The 13913-nt window shown below is 36.6% G+C and overlaps 1 protein-coding gene across 1 annotated transcript in view; it reads left to right on the plus strand.

Annotated features, from left to right (window-relative positions):
• Positions 1-1648: 1648 nt before the first annotated feature.
• LDAH (lipid droplet associated hydrolase) overlaps positions 1649-13913 on the plus strand; it is a 94866-nt gene continuing 82601 nt past the window's right edge. The window contains exons 1-2 of the mRNA XM_060027043.1: positions 1649-1727; positions 13049-13204. Of these exons, the coding sequence (XP_059883026.1) occupies positions 13051-13204 (154 nt within the window). The 5' untranslated portion in view covers positions 1649-1727; positions 13049-13050. The remainder of the gene's footprint in view (positions 1728-13048; positions 13205-13913) is intronic.

Here is a 13913-nt window from a genome sequence, read left to right on the forward strand (position 1 = left end):
ATCAAGAGCCTGAGAAAAAAGATCCTCTGTGTGTGGCTGTCCCTGTGTATCAATTAGGACAGGCTACATTGTAAGAACACCAAAAGTAACAACAGAGGTTTCTTTCTTTCTCCAAAGTATTCGTCACAGGATGGTCAATAGGCTTTATGTAGCAGCAGCTACTGAAGGACACAGGCTCTTGGGACAGACATCATTCAAATGTTGCCATCACCTCACCAGGAAAAAGTGAAGTTTTGGAGCATCTCACACAAGAAATCAACTGCTCAGCTGGAAGTTACACAGCATTCTCCTCACAACTCATTGGCCAGAATTACTCACATCCCCTTGGTCCCTCCCTTCCTCCACTCCCCACCCCTGAACTATAAGGGAAATGTGATCCTAATAAGTGCCTAGAAGGTAGAAAGTAGAAACTATATGAACAGCAAATAATATGGAGATAATAATACAGACTGGCCAAAGGTCTGGAAAGATAGATTTAAAAAAAAATGGAACCCCTTTGGTTAACTTTTCTGGCACAGTCTTATTTAATGAAATCAGAGACACAAATCACTTGAGCAATGCACCATAAATGCATATGCAAGAATTGAAAGAACTGCTGCATTTGAACCACACTCATCGGAATTTTGCACACATTGAGCTGTGCATTAGTAACGAGGGACAACACCTTGAACATACCATGTAATGTCACTGCAATGTAATCATTCACTTATTTTGTGCATTTGTCTATGTTTCCAGACTCTCTGGTCACACGTTAATACTGACTTCATTGGGGTTGCTGTGAGGATTAAAAATGAGTTGATTCATGACAAGCTCTTAGCACACTGAGTGGCATCTTCTAAACTCATTGGGTTAACTATTATATTTAGGAAGTTAAGTGAAAGCAGGGAAGGTAATAAAGAGTTACCAGTCAACTTCCAACAACTGGTTGGAAGGTGGTGCCTATAAGAGGTACCAGTCAACTTCCAACAACTGGTTGGAAGGTGGTGCCTATCACTGACATGTTGAATGAAAAAGCATCAAGTCTTCTCCTCTATGTGTGGGGGAGATTACTGATTTGCCAGTTTACTAGTCCGCTTCGACCCCTGGCTATAAAACTACTTTGTTTTCTCTATTGCATTTTTGAACAGATATATGCCGCTCACCTATTACGTGCCAGGTGCTGAAGATGCCAACAGTTCGCAAGATGAATATGACCTTTGTCTTCATGGAGTTCGGATGTGGTAAGCTCGAAATACCTCTGGAATCGGCATTTTCAGCATTTTGCTAAAGGGCCGAGTAGCAGAGGCTGGGCATATTAATGCTAATAAACAGGGCAACTGAGAACCAACTTGCCTGTGAATGTTGGGAAAGGAAGGGAAGAGATGCAACCAGTAACGTATGAAGGGAAACATGGGCATGGGGGAGAACTGGAGAAAGGGAAGCTGAAGTGTATCAAGGATGACTAAAATAAAAGGCGGATGAAATTCATATGAAAGGGAAGAGAAAGTTTCAGCGTAGCGACAGCTTCCCAGCGGTCTCGTTGGATCTGGGCCACAGGGCCTAACCCAGGGTGAAGAACCTCCCAAACCCCAACACACCACGTCTGGTAAAGGAACCAGTTCCCGGGAGCGGCGAGCGGCGCGCGGCGCGGCGCGGCGCTGTGACGTCAGAGGGAGGCGGGACTTCCCGTCCCGGTGACGCCTAACCAAGACGGCCACGGTAGAGCCAGCTGCTTTCTAGGCTGACAGGTGAGGACCTGCCTCCCACGCTCGGGGTGACTTTGTAGGAGAAAGGACGGCTGGGCAGGCACGCGGGAGCTGGAACCCTTCATCTCTGTGGCTCCTCGCAGAGCCCGTGCTGTCCTTAGCCTAACGGCTGCGACCGCTCGGGGGTTCGGGGCCACTTTGGCCGGGAGCCCCTTTGGCTGCTTGCCCAGCGGGAACGTACCATTTGTTCTGCTAACTGTAGCCCGCCTGTGGAGAGTCTTATGGCGGCTCCTCTGGGGGGTAAGGTCTAGGACGTTGGGCGACTGGCAGGGCAGAAATGACTAAAAGTGACTAGAGTCTGGGCCGGGGACTCCAAAGGTCTGAGTTCTTGTACCAACCAAGCCTGTAGCCCTGGGCAAGTCACTCTCTTCCCTCCCTGGGTCTCAGTTTCCAACCTTGTCCATTAACGGGCTCTTTTGATTTGGAATCGAGTTTCTCATCAGGATCAACTTCCTCCCCCACGCCTCTCCCAAATTTGTTACACCAGGTATCCTTGAGAACTGACTCTTGCACCAATTTCTGAACTTGACACTCCCCTAGCCAGTTATTTGAGGTTCACTCTAGCTGCTGTAATATTTCTCCGTGGCGCCAAGGTCAAAACGGCGCTTGCTCCCTTGAATTTGGAGTGCAGCATTTTGGGGAAACAATTGCGGGCCTTGTTGCCTCTACTGAGTGCCATGCATCATGGTATTTTTCAGAAATAGTCTGTCTCATTTTTTCTCATGTATAAAATGGGGTACATTAGTAGCCACTTGATAAGATTATTTTATTAACTGAGATAATTCATACAACACTTGGAACAGTGCTTTATGTGTAATAAGCACTTAGTAAACATCAACTCTTAAAGAATGACCCGTACACTGACTTTCACAGCTCTCTTGAAGTTTTTTGCAGCAGACACCTAGTGCTCATGCTGCTTTTCATCCACACATAGGCCTTACTGTAAACTGTCACCCTTGGTTTTTTTTTATTTTTCTACACGAGACAGGTTGCATAATTCCTTTAAGATGCATCCAAGTTGTTGAGTGTGTCAATAGTTTGTTCCTTTTTATCGCTGAGTAGTATTCTATGGTATGGTTGTACCACAGTTGGTTTTACCATTCGCTTGTTGAAGGACATTTGCGTAGTATCCATTATGGGCTGTTACAAATAGAACTGCTGTGAATCTTTGCTTGAAGGTTTTTCTGTGAATATGTTTTCATTTCTCTAGGAAAAATGCCCAATAGTACAATTATTGTGTCATAGGGTGTGCATTTAGTTAATTCATGTGATCATATGTTTTTTCTTTAGCATCTTGATAAGGTGGACTACACTGATTGATTTTTGAATGTTGAGTATACATGGAATAGATCCCACATAATTCTTCTTATACATTGCTAGATTCTATTTGTTAATATTTTGTTAAGGTATAGATATGAGAGGTATTGGTGTGTAGTTGTGTTTTGGGGGTTTATTTGGTTTGTTTCTTTGTTTGTTTTTTGGCCACACCGCATGGCTTGTGAGATCTTAGTTCCCCGACCAGGGACCAGGGATTGAACCAGGCACAGGCAGTGAAAGTGCCAAGTCCTAACCACTGGACTGCCAGGAAATTCCCGTGTAGTTTTCTTTTTTTGTACTGTCTTTGTCCAGTTTTGGTATCAGGGCAATAGTATTCTGTAGGGTCTTTAGTGATAACCCCTGTTTCATTCCTGATGTTAGTGATTTGCATCTTCTCTCTTTTTCAGTGGTGGCTTATTGATTTTATTGATCTTTCTCAAAGAACTAGCACTTTAATTTTTCTGTTTTCAATTTTATTGATTTTTGCTCCATCATTTTCTTCTGCTTGCTTTAGGTTTAATCTGCTATTCTTTTTTCTAGTTTCTTGATTATTAATTTGAGACCTTTTATTGTTTCTAATGCTAGCATATAGTGCTATAAATTTCCCTCTCAGCATTGCTTTTGTTGCATCTCACAAATTTTGGTATATTGTCTTTTCATTTTCATTGAGTTCTATGTATTCTTAAAATTTCCTTTGCAACTTCCTGTTTGACCCATGGATTATTTAGAAGTGTGCTCTTTGGTTTCCAAGTATTTGGAGATTTACTTGTTGTCTTTTCTGTTACTGATTTCTAGTTTTATTCCATAATGGTCAGAAACATAAGCTGTATGATTTTAATTCTTTTAAATTTACGTTTGTTTTATGGCTCATGATGAGGTGTATCTTGGTGAATGTTCCATGGGCACTTGAATGTGTATTCTGCTGTTGTTGGATGTCAATTGCATGTCAATTATATCCTGTTGGTTGATGGTATTGTTAGGCTCTTCCATATATTATTGATTGTCTGTCTAGTAGATGTTTCCATTGCTAAAACTTTCCAACTATAATTGTGGAATTTTCTGTTTCTCCATTTAGCTCTATTGGTATTTGATTTTTGTATTTTGAATGTCTGCTGTTCAGTGCATATATATTTAGGATGTCTTCTTGGTGGATTAATCTTATCATTATGAAATGTCCTTGTTCAGTAATTTTCTTTGCTTTAAAGTCTACTTTATCTGATAGTTGCATAGCCATTGTTGCTTTTGTAAAATAATAATATTAGCGTGATATATCTTTTCCCATTCTTTTATTTGCAACCTACCAATGTCATTATGTTTGAAGTGAGTTTCTTTTAGGCAACATATAGTTAGGTCATGTTTCTTTTTAAATCCATTCTACCAGTCTCTGCCTTTTAACCAGTATAATTAGACAATTTGTATTTAAAATAATCATTGATATGTTAAGGCTTAATTCAGGCATTTTATTATTTATTGTTGTTGTTGGTTTCCTCTGTTATCATTTTTCTGTTTCTCTTTTCTTGCCTCCTTGTAGGTTACTTAAATGCTTTTTAGAATTTTATTTGACTTATTTACATTCTTGAGTATAGCTCTTAGTATACTTCTTTTTTTCATGGTTGCCCTAGGTATGACAGTATATATACATAACATCACACAGCCTACTTTTGTATTGACATTTTACTGCCTTAAGTGAAGTGTAGAAAACTCACTTACATTTACATCTTTTTACCCTTTTCATTTTTTAAATATAATTATCAGATTTCCTCTACATACACTGAATACCACATTAAACTTTTGCTTCAACCATGAAATATTATTGAAGAAGCTAATGACGAGAAACATAATCCATTATATTTACCACTGCTTTTACCTATTCCATTGTTCTTTTTTATCTGAAGTTAAACCTTATTCACTTATTCCTTTCTGTTTGGAGAACTTCCTTTAAGAGATCTTACTTGAGAGGTAGATACGTTAGTGACAAATTCCTTTAGTTTTTCTTCATTTGAGAATATCTTTATTTTTCCTTCATTCTTGATGGACAGTAAGGATAGTTTTTTCTGGTAAGGAATTTGGGGTTGAGAGTTACTTTCCTTCCGCACTTGAAAAACGTTCGCCACTTCTTCCTAGCCTCCTTGGTTTCTGATGAGAAATCTGCTGACAGTCAAATTATTGTTCGCCTGTAGGTAATATGTCATTTCTCTCTGGCTGCTTTTTAGATTTTTTTCTTTGTTTTTAGTTTTCTGAAGTTTGACTATGATATGCTTTGTATTGTATTTCTTTGGTTTTATCCTATTTGGGGTTAACTCAGCTTCTTGAATCTGTAGGTTTTATGTGTTTTGCCAAATTAAAGAGGTTTTTTATAACATTTTCAGCCCCATACTCTTTCTTCTATTTCCCTGGGAATCTGGTTATACAAACGTTGGGCCATTTGTTATTTTCCTACCAGTCCCTGAGATCCTGCTCATTTTTTTAAAAGTCTGTTTTTGTCTTGTTTAGATTTAGTAAATTCTATTGATGTGTCTACAAGTTCACTGATCCTGTTCTGTCAATTTAACTCTACTAGTGAACCCATCCACCAAGTTTTTAGAAATGTATTATATTTTTCAATTCTATAATTACATTTGGTTCTTACTTTTATAAAGTATTTTATTGTTTAAGGATAATTACTTTGAATATCCCTGTAATTTCTGAGCAAAATTAATGATAGCTGTGGATTATTTGTGCATATAAACTAATCATCTTACTCAAGATTTTAATCTTCTCAGCAGAATTATTGCTTTAATTAGCAGAAGAAAAGTGAACACATGTAATTTTTCTCTCCTTGTTTCACTTAATTTCTTATCAGAAACCTAATAAAAGGGAAATGGGGAAGGAAATGAAGAAGGAAATTTAGGCCCTGGTAAATGGCAAATTGTAGTATCCCACTAGCAGGTGGAGTGGGAATTTTGGAATTCTAGAAAAAAGAAACCAAGAAGCAAAAATGAAATGAAAAATTTACATTTGCTTACTAAAACTTTTAAAGGAGTTTTGTGATATAGTTCCAGATTCAGAAAGCTCCCTCCTTTCCCCCTTTTTCCCTTGAATAACACTGACGATTTTAAGTACAACAGGTAACTTTCACTGGCCATACTTGAGATTTAGGTAATGTTGATTCTTGGTTTTATTGGTTCGATTTCTACCCTTACCAAATAATTAAAAATTAATCATGGACCCAATTGCCAGATTCATTGACATTATGGCACTGTGATTAAGAACGTATTTCCCAGTAAGTATGAAAATTTAATATATGAAAAGGTGGGGAAAAGATGGTTTTTAAAAATTAAATAGGATTAGCACAAGTAGCTCTCTATTGTAAGAAAAAGAAAATTGAATTCTTATATAGATGGCTTAAAAGTTAAAATGTAAAAACTAGAATAATAAAAATTACAATAAACATCTAGGAAGCTATATGTTAAATATAGGAGTCCAGAAAAGGGTTAGTATCAGCAATATACGAAGTTGTCTCACAAACCAATAAGAAAATGATAACCCACTTGGAAGTCAGGCAAAGGATATGAATAGACAATTCACAGAAAAGGAAGTCCAGAAGGCCAGCAAACATGAAACGATATTCAAGTATACTAGAAGTCAGAGCAATACAAATTAAAGAGTGAGATATTTTATACCCAAAGACTACAAGAATTAAAAGTAATGGTACCGCTTACTGATGATAGGATTGTAGTGTTTCCATTCCCCTCATCTTTAGCATCAGAATCCAAGTCATCTTTGTCACTTTCCCTTCCCTGGATTCCCTTACAGAATTATTACCAAGACTTCAGTCTCTCATTCACTCCTTTCCCACTCTTGCCCTTATTTCTTGCTTAGGTTATTTTGATAGCTTCCAAACTCTAGTGAAATCTTGTGTTTTCTCTGTCTTTCACAATCTTCTTAGTAATATAATTTGAAAGCGTCTGCAGAACTAAAATCTTTGTTTAACCTATTTTGACAGATTGTGTTTTCCAAAGTTGGCCACAACAATAACTCCCATACCACATACTATTCATATGATATGATACTTCCCTTATTTAGAGAGGTCCATTTTGCTCCCCTTGCATATAGGTGAGCTTGTGGCTAACATGCAAGTAATGCTGTGTGACTTCTGAGACTAGGTCTTAAAAGGTGATGCAGTTTCAGTCTGTTCCTCTTGAGACAATTGCTCTTGGAACCCAGTTCTCATGCTCTGAACAAGCCCAAAATAGTCCATGTGGAGAGACCATACAGAGTGGACATGTATAGATATTCCTGGCCAGCAACCTATCTGAAAGCAGCATCAGTCATCAGACTTGTGAATAAAGATACTTCCAGAGGACTCTCACTTCCAGAGGACTCTCACTTCCAGAAGACTCTTGCCCCCAGTGAACATATCACACCCACCAGTGACCACAGGAGAAGCAAATAATAATAAAGATAAATAAAAGAAATAATAAAATTAAAAACCATAGTACAGCCCTCGTTGAGAGCAGTGGGAGAGGAGGGGCTGCCCTGAGTGTGGTCCTTGCCTGGATTTTGACACAGCCACTTTCTGTAGTGAGCACTTTGTATGAATTGTGGACTTCCTTTTCTCAAGTTGTGGGTATTTATTCTGTAATCTGTCTAGAGCACACATTGAAATCCAACTTCTAATAAACATAATGGTGCAATCCCCCCCCGCCGCCCACAGTAAAAAGTCTCCTCAGCTAAGGCCCCAGATATTACAGATTAGAGATAGGCTATTCTTGCTATGCCCTTTCTTAATTCCTGACCCACAGAATCCATGAGTATAATAAAATGGTTGTTTTAAGCCACCAAGTTTTGGAATAATGCAGCAGGCATAACTAGAACACCCATATAATGTATATAATCTTGGTGTTTGTGACTAATGACAGCTATCTTTCTTCCTATCCAATCTATATATATTTATTTCTCTTCTGTGTCTTATTACATTGGTAGAGACCTCAAGTACACTGTAGAATAGAAGTGTTGACAGCAGACTTCCTTGTCTTGATGTCAAACTCAGAGGTACCTTTAGTATTTCACCCTTAGTAAAATATCTACTGTAGGTTTTGTTGTTGTTGTTTTTGCTGTAGGTTTTTTATAGATTCTTAGATTCTGTAAAAGATAATCCCTCTATTTCTTCTTTTTTAAGAGTTTTTCGTGACTGTATTTTATTTTATCAAGTGTATTTTCTGTTGGTTGAGATGATTATATATCTTTCTCCTTTATTCTACTAATGTGTTACATTGATTACATTTTGAATGTTTAAACAACCTTGCATTTCTGATCTATACACAATTTGGTTGTCGTGTGTACCCTTTATGTATCACTGAATTTGGTCTCCTAATATTTTGAATAGAGTTTTTGCATCTATGTTTCTGAGAGAGGTTGTCCCATATGTTTCCTTTCTTATAATGCCCTTGTCAGGTATTATACCAAGGGTTTACTGGCCTCATAAAATGAGTTGATAAATGGGCACTCTTTTTCTGTTCTCTGGCCAACTCTGTAAGATTGGTGTTATTTCTTCCTTAAATGTTGACTCTCATCTGGACTAGGAGTTATGAATTCAATGTCTGCTGGATATAGGACTATAAAGATGTTTCTAGCCTTTTTGTGTTTGTTTCAGAATTTGCCCACATCAAATTTATTGGCATAAAGTTCCTCATAATATTCTTTTATTATCTTTTTAATGTCCATAAAATCTGGAGTGATATCTTCTCTTCACTTCTTATATTGGTTATTTGTGCCCTTTTCCTTGATGTGTCTTCTCAGGGATTTGTTTATTTATTTATAGGTCTTTTCAAAGAGCAAACTTTTGGCTTTGTTAATCTTTTCAAATGTAAACTTTCTTTTCCTATCCCATTAATTTCTATTTTTTGTTATTTTACTTTTTCTATTTTATTTATTTGGATTCATTTAGTTTTTCTAACTCCCTAAGATAGATAGTTAGATCCTTGATTTCCAGCCTTTTTTTCCTACTAGTTTAGAAAATATTTTAGAAAGTATTTTAAGACTTTAAATTTTCTTGCATTCATGCCTTTGTCTGTATCCTATACATTTTGATATATCATATTTCATTATTTGTTTCATTATTCTATTCTAAATTGCATTGTGATTTCTTCTTTCCCTCATCAGTTATTTAGAAGTATATTGCTTAATTTCCAAAAATTGGCAGATTTTCTTATTATTTTTGTTATTTATTTTTGGCTTAATTCCACTGTGGTTAGAGAACATCCTCTATATTATTTCAGTTCTTTGAAATTTGTTGAGTCTTGCTGTATGGCCAAGTATGTGGTCAGTTTTGGTAAATGTTCCATGTACACTTGAAAAGGATATGCATTTTGCACTTATTTGGTGTAGAGTTCTATATATGTCAGTTATGTTGATTATGTTAACATAAATATTAATTATGTCAATCAAAATTTATATATTTTTGTTGACTTTTTTCTGTGCTCATTCTATCATTCTAAGAGGTGTGTTAGAATCTTTCACTATGCTTGTGGATTTGTCTATTTCTCTTTTTACTTATGTCCCCATACAATGTTGTTACAATATTATTGACCATATTTCTTATGCTGCATATTACATCCCTGTGACTTATTTATTATATAACCGGAGGTTTGTACCTCTTAATCCCCTTCACCTATATCACCCACCTTCCTACCCACTTCAGGATCAAACTTAATTTTAATGTTTTTTTTTTTTTTTTTTTTCTTGCGGTACGCGGGCCTCTCACCGTCGCGGCCTCTCCCGTTGCGGAGCACAGGCTCCGGACGCGCAGGCTCAGTGGCCATGGCTCACGGGCCCAGCCGCTCCGCGGCATGTGGGATCTTCCCAGACCGGGGCACGAACCCGTGTCGCCTGCATTGGCAGGCGGACTCTCAACCACTGCGCCACCAGGGAAGCCCTAATGTACATTTTAAACTAAAAAAGCCTCTCTAATTTAAAACAACTCCTAGACTCACTTCTATTATATACCAAACATTTAATATACTACAGAGATCACCAGCATGTCAAAGTTTGCTACCAGCCTAATTAAAAAAAAAAAACTTGGAATAAAGCTTCCGCTGCCAATTTTGTATGTATTTGTACTTCTTATATTGTGTTTTGATAACAATTACAAATTTTGTATCTCTTCCCTGGGCCTTTAAAAATTTAATGCTCACTTGTCTAGTCACTAAATACTTTACAAGTAGGTTTAGTACTATGCCCAGGAATACCACTAATTAATTGCCAGTCAAAGTGCAGTACATGCAGAGTGTATGCTCTGCTTTGTGTAACTGTGGGACAATAACACGGGTCACAATTTATATTTGATAATAATATATATAAAATTTTTGTCATTTGAAGAAGTTTCAGCAGCTTCTTATCTGCCTTATATACATGATAAATAATACAAGTTATTTATAGATTTTGTTTGTGCTTTAACTTTGAAAGAAAAGTATCTTACTATCTCTTTTTCAAATGTAATGTAGTTTCATTGAAGACTACCTGGACATTGCAACGAGTTCTTTAAAAAATTTTTTTATCATGTGCAGTTCTTACATGATGGATAAAGTAGAATTCTGAGTAGCCAAAATAAAATGCAGACATTACTTGGATGCTAAAGCTGAGTGAGGGACTCATTTATAGTGGTCAAATGCTGCTTTTCAGTTTTGTGTATAGGTTTGTATAAGATTTAATTGGAAAAAAATTCTTTTCTAAAAGAAGTTAGAAACCCATTAATATAAGCAGATGAACACCTATGCTTAGCTGAGTAAGGATTGCCTAAGTTGTACAGATTATATCTACACTGTACACATGGTTTTTATCCAGGCTAAGTCTTGCTGCTTATCAAAACTGATCATTAAAATTGCTTGTAGGTGGCAGCTGAAGGCGGGGCCATCAGCCTTTAATAATATATATTAGAACACATTGTCCTGTCTTAACCTGCCTACTGTTGGCAGCATTGAATTACCTTGGGTTCTTAGGTAAGGAAGAAAGTAAAGCTTTTCTTTACTTTTTTTATTTGGCTGTGTGAGATTCAGAAACATAAGAGTGAAGTAAAATAGAAAGATGCTTTACAAATACATACATTAACACAGTGTTTCTCAGCTGTATTTTACTTGAAGTGTTTTAGAGTTGTTGCTTTTTTGTTTTCTAATTTTCATAGACTGTTTAAGTTTCATATCTACTTGCATTCTCATTAACTTTGTGGCTAATCAAACTCCTAAGATGTCATTTACTTTGAAGTTAAGTATTTATGAGTTGAATACAGTTAATAACTTCGGATTCTCTTGTGGTGCAGATCTTAAATTTAGCCAGTGTTCTCTCTGTCAGTGCTCTAATTTAATACTGTGTATAACAGTTAAATCTAATATTGTTTCTAACACTTTACAAATGTCATAAGACCTTTATAAATATACTGTATTTTGTGATAGTTTCAAAGATTGGGCTACAGTGACATTTATAAGTGAACTAAAAATCAATCCACAAGAAAAGGTGAGATGATACTTTTATTTATTTAGTCAGTCAGTATATTTTTAATATAATTTTGAAAGGAGTCCCCACTTTTTAAGTGAAAAGTTTTCATTCCAGATATTTTTCCAGCCTTGGCACTGTTGACCTTTTGGGCTAGTGATTCTTTGTTGTGGGCGCTGTCCTGTGCAGTGTAGGATGCTTAGCCGCATCCCTGGCCTCTACTCACTAGATGCTGGTAGTAATACCTCCCCTGATACCAAGTTGTGACATTGAAAACTATTTTTATTTATTGCCATATGTCTTCTGGGAGCAAAATTGTCTCTGGTTGGAAGTCACTGCTCTAGAGAGACCTCACAGCCTGAGCACGGGGGTGAGGGGACAAGTGCTCCAGAAATCTTCTGAGAGGGTACATTGAAACCAGGGGAGAAATCCTTCTTCCTGCAGGGTCTCTCTTTCAGCACACTCTTCAAGGTTAACATCATATCAGTTGGCAGAGGAAAAATATTTAAAAGACCCAGATCCATTTTTCCAGAGAAGGCAATGAAGGATGAATTTGGAGGCAATAAATTGATAAGTTGCACAAGGGGGAAAGCATTCCAGAAGCGGTGGCAGAGTAAAACCATTAGCAAAGGTATAGGAGCAGAAAAGCATGAAGACCCTGAGGAAATGCAGGGACAAGATAGACCAGAGGACAAGCTTGGCATAAAGTGGAAAGAGGAGAAAAAGCTTTAGGGGTACTTATAATCTAGACTCTAGAGGGCTCTGAATGAAAGGAAGATAGCTGAAGAGGAGGATAGAAAGAACAGTGAAAGTTTGGGACATGGTCGTATTGATAGACACAGGGAAGGCAGAGGAGGAGGGGTAATATAAATAATTTGGGACTGCATTTTTGCACATATATTGATTATTCAGAAAATTGTTCATGATGTTATCTCATATTCTGTTTTCTTCCACCTATCCATTTCATAATTTAATGGTATAATGCTTTAATAATGTATAAAAATATACTTACAGAATTTGGGATGAGAGGATTAATAGAGGAGAAAACTCAGAGCTCATCAAGGAGTTCACTGTCCCTCTTTACAGTTCTATCTGAGAGAGTACAAGGGCAGCCATAGCCTCTGTATTTTTTCACCAGGTGAAGGTAGGGGGACTTCTCTCACTGGTAGAGCATATAGCTATATAAGAATTCCAGCAGAGGGAAAGTGGAAGTTAGCCATGGATATTGTCAATTTAGACTGGAGAGGAGAGTGGTGGGATTTTTGTTTTGATTCACACTCCTCTATAGTCTTTAATTTCACCAAAGACATGCCCCTCTTTCTCTCTTCTCTTGTGGTTTAATTTTTTTTTCAATCCTGTAATCTAGAATAGCTGAATAGTCATATATCTCTCATATCTCTTTGTGACATTTCCTTCTAGGTATATTGAATTTTGTCTTTTTTATTCTCGAATATTGTCTTTGGCTCAAAGTTTTATATTTTAGTGACTCTTCATATTGTTCTTCTCGCCTTATTTAGAAATGGACTCAGAAATCAAGGAAGAAATTCCTGTGCACGAGGAATTCATTCTATGTTGTGGAATTGAAACCCAGGTTCTAAAGTGTGGGCCCTGGACTGACCTCACTAGCGATCAAATTGCCAACAGGCCTAAGCTGCTTATTTTCATTATTCCTGGTAAGTTTAAAAATCTGGATGAGAAGACTGTACACAGATACTTGTAACTATTTCTGATTTTAAGAGAATTTGATAAATATAAAAATCCTTATAGAAGGAAATACACTCAAACCATTGATAACAACCACCCTTGATACTTTAGTGGCTGGACGTTTTCTTTGTTATCTATGCATTAATAGTATATATATTATATACATTTTTTAAATCACAATGTATACCATAAGTAGTTTTATAATCTGCTTTTTAAAATTTCTTAACAATATTTAGAATAATTAGAACTTTATCAAATAATATTTTTTGATAGTTTTTAAAATAATTTTTACTGTCTCATTTCAAGATGATTATAAGATTATGGTAGAACATTTATTTATTCTGGGATTTGTCAACTGGGTCATTTGTGATTTATGCTGGATCAGTATCAATAGAATGTTAGGGGAAGATGCTTGATTGTAGGTATTCGAAGCAGTTTTTAAAAATATGAGCTTGAAAAGTATGTGTGTGTGTGTGTGTGTGTGTATATATATATATATGTATATATATATCAGCCTAAAGGTTGAAAATGAAACTGTTAATATGTATCATATTATATCATCTCATGTACACAGCTAGGCCTATGGGGTATTATGGTTTCTTTTCTTGTACATTTTTGTTTGTTTTCCCTGGATTAATGGTTGTCCCTTTTATTTGCTTAGTTTTCTATGTTTCAATT

Source organism: Delphinus delphis, chromosome 12 (genome assembly GCF_949987515.2).
Source record: "Delphinus delphis chromosome 12, mDelDel1.2, whole genome shotgun sequence".
In the NCBI taxonomy this organism is placed as follows: domain Eukaryota; kingdom Metazoa; phylum Chordata; class Mammalia; order Artiodactyla; family Delphinidae; genus Delphinus; species Delphinus delphis.